Source organism: Oncorhynchus keta, chromosome 5 (genome assembly GCF_023373465.1).
Source record: "Oncorhynchus keta strain PuntledgeMale-10-30-2019 chromosome 5, Oket_V2, whole genome shotgun sequence".
Lineage (NCBI taxonomy): Eukaryota > Metazoa > Chordata > Actinopteri > Salmoniformes > Salmonidae > Oncorhynchus > Oncorhynchus keta.
Genome location: NC_068425.1, coordinates 27931041 through 27951128, shown reverse-complemented (window position 1 = coordinate 27951128; position 20088 = coordinate 27931041). Strand labels below are relative to the sequence as shown.

The 20088-nt window shown below is 52.7% G+C and overlaps 1 protein-coding gene and 1 long non-coding RNA gene across 8 annotated transcripts; both read left to right on the top strand.

Annotated features, from left to right (window-relative positions):
• The first annotated feature begins 206 nt into the window (after positions 1–206).
• On the top strand, positions 207–19735 carry LOC118382411 (general transcription factor IIF subunit 1). Of its 5 annotated transcripts, none has more exons than XM_052519369.1 (14): positions 207–416; positions 698–774; positions 1483–1529; positions 2508–2580; positions 9199–9392; positions 9597–9767; positions 9946–10208; positions 14493–14649; positions 17030–17088; positions 17162–17287; positions 17656–17726; positions 18231–18369; positions 18597–18750; positions 18952–19735. In XM_052519369.1, the coding sequence occupies exons 2-14, from the start codon at positions 763–765 to the stop codon at positions 19154–19156; spliced, it is 1671 nt and encodes a 556-aa protein (XP_052375329.1). In that variant the 5' UTR covers positions 207–416; positions 698–762; the 3' UTR covers positions 19157–19735. The 5 variants fall into 5 exon arrangements, with proteins under 5 accessions (XP_052375329.1, XP_052375327.1, XP_052375328.1 ...); XM_052519367.1 differs by having other exon boundaries at positions 208–416; positions 18228–18369; XM_052519368.1 differs by having other exon boundaries at positions 208–416; positions 17656–17729.
• On the top strand, positions 10972–13504 carry LOC127930103 (uncharacterized). 3 transcript variants are annotated; one of them, XR_008136780.1, is made up of 5 exons: positions 10972–11121; positions 11230–11283; positions 11392–11499; positions 11593–11634; positions 12907–12953. It is a non-coding gene; the product is annotated as an uncharacterized LOC127930103 (long non-coding RNA). The 3 variants fall into 3 exon arrangements; XR_008136778.1 differs by lacking the exons at positions 11392–11499; positions 11593–11634; positions 12907–12953 and adding exons at positions 12424–12477; positions 13215–13504; XR_008136779.1 differs by lacking the exons at positions 11392–11499; positions 11593–11634; positions 12907–12953 and adding an exon at positions 13215–13504.
• Positions 19736–20088: the final 353 nt, after the last annotated feature.

The following is a 20088-nucleotide window of genomic DNA, read 5'->3' as shown; positions in this document are numbered from 1 at the left end:
TCATAGATAACTGGAAACAATGGACAGTTGTTTTAATAATAGGATATTCTTTGGTTTTGCGTCACGAGCCTATCTACTAAGAACTAAGTGCTGTTTGAATTTGTTTTCCGGCCGACCATTATTCTTGACGGAACGGTTGGCGGAAAGCAGCAAGACTTGTCATCTGTTAGTGTTATTTTAGATCCTTAGTACGTCCCTACCGAAATAAAGGAAAATGTTTATGGTTAGATTGGGTAGGGACGTCCAAAGGATACCAGATAGTACTAACCCAAGACAAATATTTAACTAACGACTGCATGAGTAACGTTAGCTACCAGATATTAAGTGCTAGATACATTCTAATATGAAATGTTATCCATGACTTACGTTTGATTACCTATAAAGCAACATCTTTTTGTTTCGCACATTTTGAAGAGGTAGGTTGACTGGGTCAATATATTTCTTGAGTGTCTTAGCCTACTGGTAACTAGCTACAGACTAACGTACAGTAAGTAGTAACTTAGCTTTATCAGAGGAAGAGGCGAAGCCTTTAATATCCAAAATCTATGGTTAGATAGCTAACGTTAGTACATAAATGACCACAAACAACTGCCTTATGATGAGTAATTTCTGCATATGCTGAGACCGAAGTCAGTTAAGCACGTCCTATAGTGTTCTATCTTGCTATGAACTGAAAAAAGTCGTTATACTTCAACAGGTGATCACTTACAGGTGACTGCTTGACTAAGAATAGGGGCATACTGCCTCTGTATACAGTCGACCATGGCGTCATTGGTAAGTCTTGGGTGTATGGTTTACTTGTAGGGTCAACATGACGGTATCAGTCTATTGCTCAACACATTTGCTTCATCTGTTGCTTACTTATCTTATTGTCAGGCTTGCTGGGCATTAATATGGAGATGCTCCCCCCTTTACTGCTATAGCACCCTCCACTGTTCTGGTAAAGCTTCCCACTAGATTTTGGAACATTGCTGTAGGGATTTGCTTCCATTCTGAATTCAGCCACTCAAACATTAGTGAGGTCGGACATTGTTGGGCATTTAGGCCTGGCTCTCAGTCGTCATTCCAATTCATCCAAAAGGTGTTCCTTGGGGTTGAGGTCAGGGCTCTGTGCAGGCCAGTCAAGTTCTTCCACCGATCGTCAAACTATTTCTGTATGGACCTTGCTTTGTACACGGGGGCATTGTCATGCTGAAACAGGAAAGGGCCTTCCCCAAACTGTTGCCACAAAGCTGGAAGCACAGAATCGTCTAGAATGTCAATGTCTGCTGTAGCGTTAAGATTTCCTTTACCGAAACTAAGGAGCCTGAACATGAAAAACAGTCTACTACTAATGTTTGTCTATTGAGATTGCATGTCTGTGTGCTCAATTTTTATACACCTGCCAGCAACGAGTGTGGCTGAAATAGCCGAATCCACTAATTTGAAGGGGTGTCCACTTACGTTTGTATATGTAGTGTAGCAAACTGTGTTTTTTTACAGGGTGGCAGCAGTTCCTCTTCTACAGAGTACATAGTCCGGGTCCCCAAGTAAGTACTATCCAAGGCCTACAGCCATTGGGTTCTCATTTAACATTTGACCACAGCAGGGCCAATGTGTACAACATTCCCGACTCTCTGTCTAACCGTTAATAATCATTGCTTGCAATACGGTTTTGGAAACCTCACTCTACTTTCAAATCACCCCAAAATAATTTTCCAAGTACAAAAGACACTTAACGTGCATCATTTTAACACTGATTCCCACAGAGTTTTTTTCCGCGTTGCACATTTACCTGAACTATCTGAATTACGACTTCCTGAGCTAATGGAAACGCGGGAGTGAACACACAAAAAAAACATCTCAAACAAAAACCTCAGGTGATAAAACAGCTAACTTTCCCTAAGTGTATCTTCTGTATGTGTAGTGTTCCAAGCAGGACATACAATTTACTTTTTGGTTCACCAGCCACTGTGTCAGGTAGATTTTAACAAATCTACCAGCCACTCAGATCTTTACATTACTGTATTAATCTAAAATAGATTTTTTTTTTTTATAATTCCCTCCTCAATCTACATACAATGGTTTATAATGACAAAGTGAAAACAGGTCTTTAGACATTTTTGCACATTTTATTTAAAAAATATAAATAGATCCCTTGTTTACATAAGTATTCGGAGCCTTTGCTATGAGCCCCTAAAATTGAGCTCCGTTGCATCCTGTTTCCATTGATCATCCTTGAGATGTTTTAACAACTTGATTGAAGTCCACCTGTGGTAAATTCAATTGATTTGACATGATTTGGAAAGGCACACACCTGTCTATATAAGGTCTGTGGAAAAAGTCAAGAATGCACCGTACATGATGTGGTATCTACATGACATAGCTTACACCACTAACCTGTGTGTGTGTGTGTGTGTGTGTGTGTGTGTGTGTGTGTGTGTGTGTGTGTGTGTGTGTGTGTGTGTGTGTGTGTGTGTGTGTGTGTGTGTGTGTGTGTGTGTGTGTGTGTGTGTGTGTGTGTGTAGGAACACCAGTAAGAAGTACAGCATCATGGCCTTTAACTCTGGGGACAAAGTAAACTGCTCCTCCTGGACCCAGGTATGCAGGCCAACTCTCTGGGAAACTTCGTTCTTTCTCCCTCCCCCTGTCTCTCTCTCCCTCCCCCCGTCTCTCTCTCCCTCCCCGTCTCTCCCTCCCCCCGTCTCTCTCTCTCTCCTCACCCCGTCTCTCTCTCTCTCCCTCACCCCGTCTCTCTCTCTCTCCCTCACCCCGTCTCTCTCTCTCTCCCTCACCCCGTCTCTCTCTCTCTCCCTCCTCACCCCGTCTCTCTCTCTCTCCCTCACCCCGTCTCTCTCTCCCTCACCCCGTCTCTCTCTCCTCACCCCGTCTCTCTCTCCCTCACCCCGTCTCTCTCTCCCTCACCCCGTCTCTCTCTCCCTCACCCCGTCTCTCTCTCTCCCCCCCTGTGTCTCTCTCTCTCTCCCTCACCCCGTCTCTCTCCCTCCCCCCGTCTCTCTCCCCCTCCCCCATCTCTCTCCTCCCCCCGTCTCTCTCCCTCCCCCCGTCTCTCTCTCTCTCTCCCTCCCCGTCTCTCTCTCTCTCTCTCCCTCCCCCCGTCTCTCTCTCTCTCTCCCTCCCCCCGTCTCTGTCTCTCTCTCCCTCCCCCCCCCGTCTCTGTCTCTCTCTCCCTCCCCCCCCGTCTCTCTCTCTCTCTCCCTCCCCGTCTCTCTCCTCCCCGTCTCTCTCCCTCCCCGTCTCTCTCCCTCGCTGTCTGTCTCTCTCCCTCCCCGTCTCGCGCTCTCTCTCCCTCCCCGTCTCGCTCTCTCTCTCCCTCCCCGTCTCTCTCCTCCCCGTCTCTCTCCCTCCCCGTCTCTCTCCCCTCGCTGTCTCTCTCCTCGCTGTCTCTCTCCCTCGCTGTCTCTCTCCCTCCCCCCGTCTCTCTCTCTCTCTCCCCCGTCTCTCTCTCTCTCTCTCCCTCCCCCCGTCTCTCTCTCTCTCTCTCCCTCCCCCGTCTCTCTCTCTCTCTCCCTCCCCCCGTCTCTGTCTCTCTCTCCCTCCCCCCCGTCTCTGTCTCTCTCTCCCTCCCCCGTCTCTCTCTCCCTCCCCGTCTCTCTCCCTCCCCGTCTCTCTCCCTCGCTGTCTCTCTCCCTCGCTGTCTCTCTCCTCGCTGTCTCTCTCCCTCCCCGTCTCGCGCTCTCTCTCCCTCCCCGTCTCGCTCTCTCTCTCCCTCCCCGTCTCGCTCTCTCTCTCCCTCCCCGTCTCGCTCTCTCTCTCCCTCCCCGTCTCGCTCTCTCTCTCCCTCCCCGTCTCGCTCTCTCTCTCCCTCCCCGTCTCGCTCTCTCTCTCCTCCCCGTCTCGCTCTCCCTCCCCGTCTCGCTCTCCCTCCCCGTCTCGCTCTCCCTCCCGTCTCTCTCTCCCTCCCCGTCTCTCTCTCCCTCACCCCGTCTCTCTCCCCTCACCCCGTCTCTCTCTCCCTCACCCCGTCTCTCTCTCCCTCACCCCGTCTCTCTCTCCCTCACCCCGTCTCTCTCTCCCTCACCCCGTCTCTCTCTCTCCCTCCCCTGTGTCTCTCTCTCTCTCCCTCACCCCGTCTCTCTCCCTCCCCCGTCTCTCTCCCTCCCCCATCTCTCTCCCTCGCTGTCTCTCTCCCTCCCCGTCTCGCGCTCTCTCTCCCCTCCCCGTCTCGCTCTCTCTCTCCCTCCCCGTCTCGCTCTCTCTCTCCCTCCCCGTCTCGCTCTCTCTCTCCCTCCCCGTCTCGCTCTCTCTCTCCCCTCCCCGTCTCGCTCTCTCTCTCCTCCCCGTCTCGCTCTCCCTCCCCGTCTCGCTCTCCCTCCCCGTCTCGCTCTCCTCCCCGTCTCTCTCTCCCTCCCCGTCTCTCTCTCCCTCCCCGTCTCTCTCTCCCTCACCCCGTCTCTCTCTCCCCTCACCCCGTCTCTCTCTCCCTCACCCCGTCTCTCTCTCCCTCACCCCGTCTCTCTCTCCCTCACCCCGTCTCTCTCTCCCTCACCCCGTCTCTCTCTCCCTCACCCCGTCTCTCTCTCTCCCTCCCCTGTGTCTCTCTCTCTCCCTCACCCCGTCTCTCTCCCTCCCCCCCCGTCTCTCTCCCTCCCCCATCTCTCTCCCTCCCCCCGTCTCTCTCCCTCCCCCGTCTCTCTCCCTCCCCCGTCTCTCTCTCTCTCTCTCCCTCCCCCCGTCTCTGTCTCTCTCTCCCTCCCCCGTCTCTGTCTCTCTCTCCCTCCCCCCGTCTCTGTCTCTCTCTCCCTCCCCCGTCTCTCTCTCTCTCACCCTCCCCGTCTCTCTCCCTCCCCGTCTCTCTCCCTCGCTGTCTGTCTCTCTCCCTCCCCGTCTCGCTCTCTCCCTCCCGTCTCGCTCTCTCTCTCCTCCCCGTCTCTCTCCCTCCCCGTCTCTCTCCCTCCCCGTCTCTCTCCCTCGCTGTCTCTCTCCCTCGCTGTCTCTCTCCCTCGCTGTCTCTCTCCCTCGCTGTCTCTCTCCCTCCCCCCGTCTCTCTCTCTCTCTCCCTCCCCCGTCTCTCTCTCTCTCTCTCCCTCCCCCGTCTCTCTCTCTCTCTCCCTCCCCCCCCGTCTCTCTCTCTCTCTCCCTCCCCCCGTCTCTGTCTCTCTCTCCCTCCCCCCGTCTCTGTCTCTCTCTCCCTCCCCCCGTCTCTCTCTCCCTCCCCGTCTCTCTCCCTCCCCGTCTCTCTCCCTCCCCGTCTCTCTCCTCCCCGTCTCTCTCCTCGCTGTCTCTCTCCCTCGCTGTCTCTCTCCCTCGCTGTCTCTCTCCCTCCCCGTCTCGCTCTCTCTCCCTCCCCGTCTCGCTCTCTCTCTCCCTCCCCGTCTCGCTCTCTCTCTCCCTCCCCGTCTCGCTCTCTCTCTCCCCCCGTCTCGCTCTCTCTCTCCCTCCCCGTCTCGCTCTCTCTCTCCCTCCCCGTCTCGCTCTCTCTCTCCCTCCCCGTCTCGCTCTCCCTCCCCGTCTCGCTCTCCCTCCCCGTCTCTCTCTCCCTCCCCGTCTCTCTCTCCCTCCCCGTCTCTCTCTCCCTCCCCGTCTCTCTCTCCCTCCCCGTCTCGCTCTCCCCCCGTCTCGCTCTCCCTCCCCGTCTCGCTCTCTCTCTCCCTCCCCGTCTCGCTCTCTCTCTCTCTCCCTCCCCCTCTCGCTCTCTCTCTCTCCCTCCCCCTCTCGCTCTCTCTCTCTCTCCCTCCCCGTCTCGCTCTCTCTCTCTCTCTCCCTCCCCGTCTCGCTCTCTCTCTCTCTCCCTCCCCGTCTCGCTCTCTCTCTCTCTCCCTCCCCGTCTCGCTCTCTCTCTCTCTCCCTCCCCGTCTCGCTCTCTCTCTCTCTCCCCTCCCCGTCTCGCTCTCTCTCTCTCTCTCCCTCCCCGTCTCGCTCTCTCTCTCTCTCTCTCCCCGTCTCGCTCTCTCTCTCTCTCCCGTCTCGCTCTCTCTCTCTCTCCCTCCCCGTCTCGCTCTCTCCCTCCCCGTCTCGCTCTCTCCCTCCCGTCTCGCTCTCTCTCTCTCTCTCCCTCCCCGTCTCGCTCTCTCTCTCTCCCTCCCCGTCTCTCTCTCTCCCTCCCCGTCTCGCTCTCTCTCTCTCTCTCCCTCCCTGTCTCGCTCTCTCTCTCCCTCCCCGTCTCGCTCTCTCTCTCCCTCCCCCCGTCTCGCTCTCTCTCTCCCTCCCCGTCTCTCTCTCTCTCCTCCCCGTCTCGCTCTCTCTCTCCCTCCCCGTCTCGCTCTCTCTCTCCCTCCCCGTCTCGCTCTCTCTCTCCCTCCCCGTCTCGCTCTCTCTCTCCTCCCCGTCTCTCGCTCTCTCTCTCCCTCCCCGTCTCGCTCTCTCTCTCCCCGTCCCCGTCTCTCCTCCCCGTCGCTCTCTCTCTCCCTCCCCGTCTCTCTCTCTCCCTCCCCGTCTCTCTCTCCCCGTCTCTCTCTCTCCCCCTGTCTCTCTCTCCCCGTCTCTCTCTCCCGTCTCTCTCTCCCGTCTCTCTCTCCCCGTCTCTCTCTCCCCCGTCTCTCTCTCTCCCCGTCTCTCTCTCTCCCCGTCTCTCTCTCTCCCCGTCTCTCTCCCCTCCCCGTCTCTCTCTCCCTCCCCGTCTCTCTCTCCTCCCGTCTCTCTCTCCCTCCCCGTCTCTCTCTCCTCCCCCCGTCTCTCTCTCCTCCCCGTCTCTCTCTCCCTCCCTCTCCCTCCCCGTCTCTCTCTCCCTCCCCGTCTCTCTCTCCCTCCCCGTCTCTCTCTCTCTCTCCGTCTCTCTCTCTCTCTCCGTCTCTCTCTCTCTCTCTCCGTCTCTCTCTCTCTCTCCGTCTCTCTCTCTCTCCCCGTCTCTCTCTCTCTCTTCCTCCCCGTCTCTCTCTCTCTCTCTCTCTCCCTCCCCGTCTCCCTCCCCGTCTCTCTCCCTCCCCCGTCTCTCTCTCCCTCCCCGTCTCGCTCTCCCCTCCCCGTCTCACTCTCTCTCCCCGTCTCACTCTCTCTCCCCGTCTCGCTCTCTCTCCCTCCCCATCTCTCTCTCCCTCCCCCCGTCTCGCTCTCTCTCTCCCTCCCCGTCTCTCTCTCTCTCCCTCCCCCGTCTCTCTCTCTCTCCCTCCCCGTCTCTCTCTCTCTCCTCTCCCTCCCCACTCTCTCTCTCTCCCCCCCGTCTCTCTCTCTCTCCCTCCCCGTCTCTCTCTCTCTCCCTCCCCGTCTCTCTCTCTCTCCCTCCCCGTCTCTCTCTCTCTCCCTCCCCGTCTCTCTCTCTCTCTCCTCCCCGTCTCTCTCTCTCTCCTCTCTCTCTCTCTCCCTCCCAGTCTCTCTCTCTCCCTCCCAGTCTCTCTCTCTCTCTCTCTCTCTCCCTCACCGTCTCTCTCTCTCTCTCTCTCTCTCCCTCCCCGTCTCTCTCTCTCTCTCCTCCCCGTCTCTCTCTCTCTCTCTCTCTCTCTCTCTCTCTCTCCCCTCCCCCGTCTCTCTCTCTCTCCCTCCCCGTCTCTCTCTCTCTCTCTCTCTCTCTCCTCCCCGTCTCTCTCTCTCTCTCTCTCTCTCCTCCCCGTCTCTCTCTCTCTCTCTCTCTCTCCCTCCCCGTCTCTCTCTCTCTCTCTCTCTCTCCCTCCCAGTCTCTCTCTCTCTCCCTCCCCGTCTCTCTCTCTCTCTCTCTCTCTCTCCCTCCCCGTCTCTCTCTCTCTCCCTCCCCGTCTCTCTCTCTCTCTCTCTCTCTCTCTCTCTCTCTCCTTCCCCCTCGTCTCTCTCTCTCTCTCTCCCTCCCCGTCTCTCTCTCTCTCTCTCCCCTCCCCGTCTCTCTCTCTCTCTCTCTCCCGTCTCCGTCTCTCTCTCTCTCTCTCTCCTCCCCGTCTCTCTCTCTCTCTCTCCCTCCCTCCCCGTCTCTCTCTCTCTCTCTCTCTCTCTCCCTCCCTCCCCGTCTCTCTCTCTCTCTCTCTCTCTCTCTCCCTCCCCGTCTCTCTCTCCCTCCCCGTCTCTCTCTCCCTCCCCGTCTCTCTCTCTCTCTCTCTCCTCCCCGTCTCTCTCTCTCTCTCTCTCCCCCCCGTCTCTCTCTCTCTCTCTCTCCCTCCCCGTCTCTCTCTCTCTCTCTCCCTCCCCGTCTCTCTCTCTCTCCCTCCCCGTCTCTCTCTCTCTCCCTCCCCGTCTCTCTCTCTCTCCCTCCCCGTCTCTCTCTCTCTCTCCTCTCCCCCCCTCTCTCTCTCTCCCTCCCCTCTCTCTCTCTCCCTCCCCCTCTCTCTCTCTCTCCCCCCCTCTCTCTCTCTCTCCCTCCCCGTCTCTCTCTCTCTCCCTCCCCGTCTCTCTCTCTCTCCCTCCCCGTCTCTCTCTCTCTCCCTCCCCGTCTCTCTCTCTCTCCCTCCCCGTCTCGCTCTCTCTCTCCCTCCCCGTCTCTCTCTCTCTCCCTCCCCGTCTCGCTCTCTCTCTCCCTCCCCGTCTCGCTCTCTCTCCCTCCCCGTCTCGCTCTCTCTCTCCCTCCCCGTCTCGCTCTCTCTCTCCCTCCCCGTCTCGCTCTCTCTCTCCTCCCCGTCTCGCTCTCTCTCCCTCCCCGTCTCGCTCTCTCTCTCCCTCCCCGTCTCGCTCTCTCTCTCCCTCCCCCTCTCGCTCTCTCTCTCCCTCCCCGTCTCGCTCTCTCTCTCCCTCCCCGTCTCGCTCTCTCTCTCCCTCCCCGTCTCGCTCTCTCTCTCCCTCCCCGTCTCGCTCTCCCTCCCCGTCTCTCTCTCTCTCTCCCGCTCCCTCTCCGTCTCGCTCTCTCTCTCCCTCCCCGTCTCGCTCTCTCTCTCCTCCCCGTCTCGCTCTCTCTCTCCCTCCCCGTCTCGCTCTCTCTCTCTCCCTCCCCGTCTCTCTCTGTCTCTCTCCCTCCCCGTCTCTCTCTGTCTCTCTCCCTCCCCGTCTCTCTCTGTCTCTCTCCCTCCCTCCCCGTCTCTCTCTGTCTCTCTCCCTCCCTCCCCGTCTCTCTCTCTCTCCCTCCCTCCCCGTCTCTCTCTCTCTCTCTCTCTCCCTCCCCGTCTCTCTCTCTCTCTCTCTCTCTCCCTCTCTCTCTCTCCCTCTCCCTCTCCCTCTCTCTCTCTCCTCTCTCTCTCTCCTCTCCCTCTCTCTCTCTCTCTCCCTCCCTCCCCGTCTCTCTCTCTCTCTCTCTCTCTCTACCTTCCTCTCCTCCCCTTCTATTATTTATATTACCTTCTACACTTCATCTCCCTACTCTGCTCCCGTTGTCCCATCCGTCTCACGCTCTGTCTTCTCTCCTCCCTCCTTTCACCCTCCCCCCAGGCTCGTATGGAGCGGGACATGAGTAACAGGAGGATGTATGGTGTGGAGGAGACTGAGGAGGGGGCGGCAGGCAGTGAGTTTGGGAAGAAGCAGAGGGAGGAGGCACGCAGGAAGAAGTTTGGAATCGTCACCAGGGAGTTCAAGGTGGAGGACCAACCCTGGATCCTCAAGGTCAACGGCAAGGCAGGGAAGAGGTGAGGCAGACAAACACACACACAATGGCAAGGCAGGGAGGAGGTAGGCTACACACAGGCCTTGAGCTTACCTTTACTTAGCTCTGGTTCTCTCACAAATACTTACCAAGCCATCCTTTGTCTTTCTGTCGATCCGAGGGCAAGGAGGAACTCCCATAGAGCCTGAACTATCCTTTTATATCAACATGTTTCTCTCTGTTTCAGGTTCAAGGGTACGAAGAAAGGGGGCATAACGGAGAATGCGTCCTACTACATCTTTACCCAGTGTCCCGACGGGGCCTTTGAGGCCTTCCCCGTCAACGGTTGGTACAACTTCGTGCCCCAGGCCAAACACCGCACGCTGACCGCCGAGGAGGCAGAGGAGGAGTGGGGCAGGTGAGGAGAGGGTGAAGTGGAGGGGAGACAGGTGTGGGGAGGGGAGACAGGAGAAGGGGAAATATTGAGGGGAAGAATAAAGATAGGGGGTGCAAATTCACCCCTCAGGTAAAAACACTAGGGAGTAGATGTGGGGGAACGTAGTGGGGTACACACATACTTCCACCCCCCCTCCCAGGAGGAACAAGGTGGTGAACCACTTCAGCATCATGCTCCAGAGGCGCCTGCGGGAGCAGGAGAGGGGGCCGGACGATGACGACGAGGAAGGCGAGAAGGGGGGGAAGAAGAAAAAGAAGAAGGGAGGAAGAGGAGGGGACCTGCGCATCCATGACCTGGAGGATGACCTGGAGCTGAGCAGTGATGAGACAGACAGCAGTGGAGGAGAAGGTGAGGAGAGAAGAGAGCTGAGCAGTGATGAGAGAGACAGCAGTGGAGGAGAAGGTGAGGAGAGAAGAGAGCTGAGCAGTGATGAGACAGACAGCAGTGGAGGAGGAGGAGGAGGAGAGAAGAGAGCTGAGCAGTGATGAGAGAGACAGCAGTGGAGGAGAAGGTGAGGAGAGAAGAGAGCTGAGCAGTGATGAGAGAGACAGCAGTGGAGGAGGAGGAGGAGGAGGAGAGAAGAGAGCTGAGCAGTGATGAGACAGACAGCAGTGGAGGAGAAGGTGAGGAGAGAAGAGAGCTGAGCAGTGATGAGAGAGACAGCAGTGGAGGAGGAGGAGGAGGAGAGAAGAGAGCTGAGCAGTGATGAGACAGACAGCAGTGGAGGAGAAGGTGAGGAGAGAAGAGAGCTGAGCAGTGATGAGAGAGACAGCAGTGGAGGAGAAGGAGAGAAGAGAGCTGAGCAGTGATGAGTGAGACAGCAGTGGAGGAGAAGGTGAGGAGAGAAGAGAGCTGAGCAGTGATGAGCAGTGATGAGAGAGACAGCAGTGGAGGAGGAGGAGAGGAGAGAAGAGAGCTGAGCAGTGATGAGAGAGACCGCAGTGGAGGAGAAGGTGAGGAGAGAAGAGAAGAGAGCTGAGCAGTGATGAGAGACAGCAGTGGAGGAGAAGGTGAGGAGAAAGAGAGCTGAGCAGTGATGAGAGGGACAGCAGTGGAGGAGAGCTGAGTAGTGATGAAAGAGACAGCAGTGGAGGAGAAGGTAAGGAGAGAAGAGAGCTGAGTAGTGATGAAAGAGACAGCAGTGGAGGAGAAGGTGAGGAGAGAAGAGAGCTGAGTAGTGATGAGAGGGACAGCAGTGGAGGAGAAGGTGAGGAGAGAAGAGAGCTGAGCAGTGATGAGAGAGACAGCAGTGGAGGAGAAGGTAAGGAGAGAAGAGAGCTGAGCAGTGATGAGAGAGACAGCAGTGGAGGAGAAGGTGAAGAGAGAAGAGAGCTGAGCAGTGATGAGTGACACAGCAGTGGAGGAGAAGGTGAGGAGAGAAGAGAGCTGAGCAGTGATGAGAGAGACAGCAGTGGAGGAGAAGGTAAGGAGAGAAGAGAGCTGAGCAGTGATGAGAGAGACAGCAGTGGAGGAGAAGGTGAGGAGAGAAGAGAGCTGAGCAGTGATGAGAGACACAGCAATGGAGGAGAAGGTGAGGAGAGAAGAGAGCTGAGCAGTGATGAGAGAGACAGCAGTGGAGGAGAAGGTGAAGAGAGAAGAGAGCTGAGCAGTGATGAGAGACACAGCAATGGAGGAGAAGGTGAGGAGAGAAGAGAGCTGAGCAGTGATGAGAGAGACAGCAGTGGAGGAGAAGGTAAGGAGAGAAGAGAGCTGAGTAGTGATGAGAGAGACAGCAGTGGAGGAGGAGAGCTGAGCAGTGATGAGAGAGATCGCAGTGGAGGAGAAGGTGAGGAGAGAAGAGAGCTGAGTAGTGATGAGAGAGACAGCAGTGGAGGAGGAGGAGGAGGAGAGAAGAGAGCTGAGCAGTGAAGAGAGAGACAGCAGTGGAGGAGATGGTGAGGAGAGAAGAGAGCTGAGCAGTGAAGAGAGAGACAGCAGTGGAGGAGAAGGTAAGGAGAGAAGAGAGCTGAGCAGTGATGAGAGAGACAGCAGTGGAGGAGAAGGAGAGAAGAGAAGAGAGCTGAGCAGTGATGAGAGAGACAGCAGTGGAGGAGAAGGTGAGGAGAGAAGAGAGCTGAGCAGTGATGAGCAGTGATGAGAGAGACAGCAGTGGAGGAGGAGGAGGAGAGAAGAGAAGAGAGCTGAGCAGTGATGAGAGAGACCGCAGTGGAGGAGAAGGTGAGGAGAGAAGAGAGCTGAGCAGTGATGAGAGAGACAGCAGTGGAGGAGAAGGTGGGGAGAGAAGAGAGCTGAGCAGTGATGAGAGACCGCAGTGGAGGAGAAGGTGAGGAGAGAAGAGAAGAGAAGAGAGCTGAGCAGTGATGAGAGAGACAGCAGTGGAGGAGGAGGAGGAGGAGAGAAGAGAGCTGAGCAGTGATGAGAGAGACAGCAGTGGAGGAGAAGGTGAGGAGAGAAGAGAGCTGAGCAGTGATGAGAGAGACAGCAATGGAGGAGAAGGTGAGGAGAGAAGAGAGCTGAGCAGTGATGAGAGACAGCAATGGAGGAGAAGGTGAGGAGAGAAGAGAGCTGAGCAGTGATGAGAGAGACAGCAGTGGAGGAGAAGGTAAGGAGAGAAGAGAGCTGAGTAGTGATGAGAGGGACAGCAGTGGAGGAGAAGGTGAGGAGAGAAGAGAGCTGAGCAGTGATGAGAGAGACAGCAGTGGAGGAGAAGGTGAGGAGAGAAGAGAGCTGAGTAGTGATGAGAGGGACAGCAGTGGAGGAGAAGGTGAGGAGAGAAGAGAGCTGAGCAGTGATGAGAGAGACAGCAATGGAGGAGAAGGTGAAGAGAGAAGAGAGCTGAGCAGTGATGAGTGACACAGCAATGGAGGAGAAGGTGAGGAGAGAAGAGAACTGAGCAGTGATGAGAGAGACAGCAGTGGAGGAGAAGGTGAGGAGAGAAGAGAGCTGAGCAGTGATGAGTGACACAGCAATGGAGGAGAAGGTGAGGAGAGAAGAGAACTGAGCAGTGATGAGAGAGACAGCAGTGGAGGAGAAGGTGAGGAGAGAAGAGAGCTGAGCAGTGATGAGTGACACAGCAATGGAGGAGAAGGTGAGGAGAGAAGAGAGCTGAGCAGTGATGAGACAGACAGCAGTGGAGGAGGAGGAGGAGGAGAGCTGAGCAGTGATGAGAGAGATCGCAGTGGAGGAGAAGGTGAGGAGAGAAGAGAGCTGAGTAGTGATGAGAGAGACAGCAGTGGAGGAGAAGGTGAGGAGAGAAGAGAGCTGAGCAGTGATGAGCGAGACAGCAATGGAGGAGAAGGTGAGGAGACATGAGAGCTGAGCAGTGATGAGGGCGACCGCAGTGTAGGAGAAGGTGAAGAGAGCTGAGCAGTGATGAGAGGGACAGCAGTGGAGGAGAGAAGAGAGCTGAGCAGTGATGAGAGAGACAGCAGTGGAGGAGAAGGTGAGGAGAGAAGAGAGCTGAGCAGTGATGAGAGAGACAGCAGTGGAGGAGAATGTGAGGAGAGAGGAGAGCTAAGAAGTGACGAGCAACAGTGGCGTGCGAGAAGGTTTGGGCTTTTTTCCGATTCATCTTTCCTCGATTCGTTGCATCCTCTCGTCTTGACCTTCTCCAATACAGTTGAGAACGAGGCGAGGAGATGGGATGTGAGGAGTTGCAGAAAGATCAACTGAGATGGAGTAGAGGAAAGTGACAGCAGCTTCTGTGGAGAGAAGGATGGAAGAGAGGATGGGAGGGAGGATGAATGGAGGGATGGATGGATGGATGGAGGGAGGATGGATGGAGGGAGTAGAGAAGGATGGGAGGGAGGATGGAGGGAGGGAGGGAGGAGAGAAGGATGGAAGAGAGGATGGATGGATGGAGGGAGGGAGGGAGGGAGGGGGGATGGATGGAGGGAGGAGAGAAGGATGGAAGGAGGGGGGAGAAAAGAATGAGGGAGGGAGGAGAGAAGGATGGAGAGAGGGAGGTGAGAAGGAAGGATGGAGGTGAGAGGGAGGGAGAGCCCAGTAATGATTAGAATGAAAGCAGAGTAGAAAGAGGCATGGGAGTCATTCAACCTCAAAAAGCACAAGAAAGGTTTTGGACACCCACCAATCAGATTGATCTGAAATGGTATCTGCAGTTAGAAACAGATCAGATTAGCATTTCTTGAACGTTATTTTTCTGAAAGACAATTAGAACTCAAATTGAAAGCTTGTTGATTGCACCCAAATTGGCCATTTAAATTGATAGGATTTATATCATATTCAATAAATATAGTTCCTAACATCTGATATGGACCAAACTTCTTAATGATTAAGACGTGAGGAATCCAAAGAAATGGTGAAAATCACCACAGACCCCTTAGTTATCTGGACTTCACAGAGACACACACACAACAAATGAACACCGATGCAATGTATTTTTATTTTTTTTTACAAATATTTTACATTATAATTTGGGTAAACAACATGTAGGCTACAGCAAAGTGTTTCTGATATATTGCGATATGATATCGATATTTAACAGGAAAAAATGCAACCGACATCAACGTGGATTATCCATGTCGGTGCTCATCACTAGTATACAGTGTGTATGAACCACGTGTCTGTTAGCTGAAGACGCATCTCAATGTCCAACAAATAAGTAAGTTCAAGTAAGTTCAAATAAGTAAGTTCAACTGTTGAATTGTTAGAAGGTGCATCTCTCTTTACGTTCCCTCTTTTCTCTCCCCCTCTTCCTGTCAGATGGAGACAGCAAGCCCAAGAAGAAAGAGGGGGATGTGAAGGGGAAGGGGAAGAAGAAGAAGAAGAAGAAGAGGGGAAGTGACAGCGAGGCTAATGAGGACAGTGACGATGGAGACTTTGAGGGCCTGGAAGTCGACTACATGTCAGATGAGAGCAGGTGACACACACACACACAGACACACAGACTCACAGATACACACACAGACTTACAGATACACACACACACACACACACAGACTCACAGATACACACACACACAGACTCACAGATACACACACACACACAGACTTACAGATACACACACACACACACACACACACAGACTCACAGACTCACAGATACACACACAGACTTACAGATACACACACACACAGACACACAGACTCACAGATACACACACAGACTTACAGATACACACACACACAGACTCACAGATAAACATACAGATACACACACACATACAGACTCACAGATAAACATAGATACATACACACACACACACACACACACACACACAGATAAACATACAGATACACACACACACACACACACATACAGACTCACAGATAAACATACAGATACACACACACACACATACAGACTCACAGATAAACAACAGATACACACACATACAGATTCACAGATAAACATACAGATACACACACACACACACACACACACACACACACACACACACACACACACACACACACACACATACAGACTCACAGATAAACATACAGATACACACACATACAGATTCACAGATACACACAGACATACAGATACACACTCACACACACATACAGACTCACAGATACATACAGTGCATTCGGAAAGTATTCCGACCCTTTTACTTTTCCCACATTTTGTTATGTTACAGCCTTATTCTAAAATTGATTAAATACATTTTTAAAATCCTCAACAGTCTACAGACAATACCCTATAACCCTATAAAGTTTTTTAAAGAAATGTTTGCAAAATTATTAAATATGAAAACTGAAATACTTAGTATTCAGACCCTTTGCTATGAAATTCTAAATTTAGCTCAGGTGCATCCTGTTTCCATTTATCATTCTTTTTACCTTTTATTTAAAACCAGGCCAGTCAGTTAAGAAAAAATTATTATTTACAATGACGGCTTACTCCAGCCAAACCCGGACAAAGCTGGGCCAATTGTGCGCCGCCCTATGGGACTCCCAATCACAGCCGGTTGTGATACAGCCTGGAATCGAACCAGGGTCTGTAATAATGTGTCTAGCACACAGATGCAGTGCCTTAGACCGGTGTGCCACTCAGGGGCCTCTCAAGCTCTGTCAGGTTGGATGGGGAGCGTCGCTTCACAGCCGTTTTCAGGTCTCCAGAGATGTTCATCCTTGAGATGTTTCTACAACTTGATTGGAGTCCACCTGTGGTAAATTCAATTGATTGGACATGATTTGGAAAGGCACACACCTGTCTATATAAGGTCTCACAGTTGATAGTGCATGTCAGAGCAAAAACCAAGCCATGAGGTTGAAGGAATTGTCCGTAGAACTTTGAGACTGGATTGTGTGGAGGCACAGATCTGGGGAAGGGTACCAAAACTGTTTCCCAAGAACATTTCTGCAGCATTGAATGTTCCCAAGAACACAGTGACCTCCATCATTCTTAAATGGAAGAAGTTTGGAACCACCAAGACTCTTCCTAGAGCTGGACGCCCTGCCAAACTGAGCGGACCTAGGTCAGGGAGTTGACTACGAACTCGATGGTCACTCTGAAAGAGCTTTTGAGTTCCTCTGTGGAGTTTGCTAAAAGGCACCTAAAGGAATCCCAGACCATGAGAAACAATATTCTCTGGTCTGGTGAAACCAAGATTGAACTCTTTAAATGCCAAGCGTCACATCTGGAGGAAACCTGGCATCATCCCTACGGTGAAGCATGGTGGTGGCAGCATCATGCGGTGGGGGATGTTTTTCAGCGGCAGAGACTGTGAGACTAGTCTGTATCGAGGGAAAGAGGACCTGAGCACAGAGAGATCCTTGATGAAAACCTGCTCCAGAGCACTCAGGACCTCAGACTGGTGCGACGGTTCAAATTCCAACAGGACAACGACCCTAAGCACAGAGCCAAGACAACGCAGGAGTGGCTTCAGGACAAGTCTCTGAATGTCCTTGAGTGGCCCAGCCAGAGCCTGGACTTGAACCTGATCGAACATCTCTAGAGAGACCTGCAAATAGCTGTGAAGCGACTCTCCGCATCTAACCTGACAGAGCTTGAGCTCTGCAGAGAAGAATGGGAAACTTCTCAAATACAAGTGTTGTAGCATCATACCCAAGAAGACTTGAGGCTGTAATCGCTGCCAAAGGTGCTTCAACAAAGGACTGAGTAAAGGGTCTGAATACTTTCAGAATGCACTGTACTTCTATTGACAGCTATATGGTCACACACCAGAGACACTTGTAGAGCCATACACACATTTCCTGCAACCTCATTTATTTTCTCACATCTGTTTCTCTTTCATCCCTTTCTCGCTCCTTACTCCCTTGTTCCTGCAGTTCAGAGGAAGAGGTCGGCGAAGAGAAGGCGAAGTCCAATAAAGAGGCTGTTCCCAAAGGTCAGAGGGCGCCCCCATGGAAACCATACGTGTTCATGTGTGTGAATTCTAAGAACTTTAACTCTGTTCACAGGAATCGACGAGGCATCGGAGAGTGAGGAAGAGAGCGAGGAGGAGAAACCGAACGAGGAAGAGGGTAAAGAGGAGGAGGAGGAAGAGGAAGGGAAGAAGACCCCAGTCCAGACGAAGAAGAAGAGAGGTAGCAGTTTTTCTTCTTCTTTAGAATCTTTACTGATCAGCTATCACAGGGAAGTGGCAAGACTTGAACCCACGGAAATATACTGGGTTTTTGTTGAAGGGGGCTATGATGTGACAATGTTGTGTGTTTTTGTTGAAGGGGGCTATGATGTGATAATGTTGTGTGTTTTTGTTGAAGGGGGCTATGATGTGATAATGTTGTGTTTTTGTTGAAGGGGGCTATGATGTGATAATGTTATGTGTTTTTGTTGAAGGGGGCTATGATGTGATAATGTTGTGTGTTTTTGTTGAAGGGGGCTATGATGTGATAATGTTATGTGTTTTTGTTGAAGGGGGCTATGATGTGATAATATTGTGTGTGTGTTTCAGACAGCAGTGGTGAGTCGGACACTTCGGAGGACAGCGACATCGATGGAGAGGCAGCCTCCGCTCTCTTCATGGTGGTGTGTGTGTTAGTTTGTGTGTGGTCCCTTTTTGTAGTGCCACTGTTCAATGTCAACCCCATTTTCCTGTCTTTCTCGCAGAGATGGAGTCTTGATATCGTGTTCTTGATCTGGGTTACGGTGCCCAAGATCTGGGGCTTTTCTAAAAGTCTTGAACAAGACTCTGGTAGTTGATGAACCTGATACCCTATTTTGTAGTTTCTATGTGGCACAGAAGGGGTGACACAACACACAATTTCCAGGGTATCTTGCTTCCCTAGTGTGGCAGCAGTGTGGGCACAAAAACAGGCCTTTTTAACCCTTTGATGTGGTTGGTGTTGGTCTGACTCTCTATCTTGGTATTCCACATTTCAACTGGTGTTGGTGTGATAATGGTCTGCAAACACTGGGTCTTTCTTGGTCTGGGTCCTGAGAGGTTGAGAGTGGCTCTCGTGGACTTTGCTCTTGACTACCACTCTTAACGTTTTCCATTACCTCACTACCCCCGCCCCTCCCCAGAAGAAGCGTACTCCTCCTAAGCGCGGTGGTGGGCGTGGCTCTGGAGGCAGCTCCAGGACTGGCAGTCGCCCTGGAACACCGTCCATAGACTCCGCCTCCACTTCCAACACACTCCGAGCCGCCGCTAGCAAACTGGAGCAAGGTACACACACACGCATGCACTCACACACATATTCACAGATGGGAAATAGATTTTTATATTTGTAATGTTTTCATTTATATTTACATATTCACAGGATCTGAAAGTCTTATTTTGTTTGTGGCACCTTAAGGCTATGTGTGACCTCAGCACTGCATGCTAACTCTTCTTGATTGAACAATAAAGGGTTGTTAAAACTGCGTCCGTCACCCTGCTCCCTCCCCTCACAGGTAAGAGACAGGTGGTGGGTGGTAGCTCTGAGTCTCCAGCTGCCAAGAGGCTGAAGATGGAGTCCAGCAGTACGGCTGTCACCACCCAGAGTCCTGCCCCCTCAGGGAAGAGCACGCCACAGCCCCCCTCAGGAAAATCAACCCCCAGTTCCAGGTATATTCCTTCTCTTCAATCTCTCCTGTTTGTTCACTTTTCTCACCCTTACCCTCTCTAGCTCACACACACTCTCGTTCTGTCTCTCTCCCTCTTTTCTCTGTCCTCTCCCACACGCACTGTCTTCTAATTCTCTCCCCCCTTCCACCACACACCCTCTCCCTGGTGTTTTGTCCCACTCTCCATCCTGCCTCTCCACAGTGACGTTCAGCTGACGGAGGAGGCGGTGCGTCGCTATCTGATCCGGAAGCCCATGACCACCAAGGACCTGCTGAAGAAGTTCCAGACCAAGAGGACTGGCCTGAGCAGCGAGCAGACTGTCAACGTCCTGGCCCAGATCCTCAAACGCCTCAACCCCGAGAGGAAGAACGTCAACGACAAGATGCACTTCTACCTCACAGAGTAAACCGGGCTCGTGTTCATTAGGGCATGCGTTTTAAAATGGAGACTGAGTCCAAGTTCCTCTTTCAGTCCCTTTGGTACCTAATGAACACGACCTAGGGAGGGAGGAGGAGATGAATAGGAGAGGAAGAGCATGAGCACAAAGTCCTCATTGATTGATCAGCGGAAGGAGAAGGATAGAACAGGGTCCTTGGAAGAGGAAGAGAGTGGAATAAGGTAGAAAGAAAAGTGTTACGCAACTGATTTGAGATGCGGTGTGTAAACTAGCCTCATTGTCTGTCTCTAGAAATGGTTTGAAGTCAACTGTACCTGTGGCAGTCCTTTCAGGTTAAACAACTTACTCTTACAAGATGTAGGTTTATCAATGAATTACGCAGATGTGAAGGTATCAAGGAAAACATTCTGTGTACATCTTTCCTGCTGACTCATCTCCCACCACAACCCACTGGATTCAACCACAACCCACTGGATTCAACAAGACAAGTGTGGGTTATTTTGTACGATCTCCCCAGGCCTCTCTTTCTCATTTTAGAAGCCTTTTTTGTTTATTTTAATTTGTAATAAAAACCCTGCTGTTGCCATGGCTGGTCTCCTTGTCATGTTTCTGGTTGGTTTGCATAATTAGAAGCAAAACACTGGACAATGATGTCATACATCTTAAGGCTCTTCAATGAAGACACACTAATATTCTTTGAGGTTCTGCCAGAGGTCTACTGTGCTATCCAGTGGATTCATTGGAAATCTACTTTGCAGCAACTGTTGTGTATGTACTTACTTGGATAAGATTAGTGTGCACTTCAATGACAGTACTGTTGGCCTGTACTACTTCATGCCATGGAGAAGTGGTTGTGTAGTAGAGAAACCATGTCAAGCAGAAGTCATTCATCCTTATTCAGCATGACATGACAGGTGTAGGCATATTAATGTTACACCTTC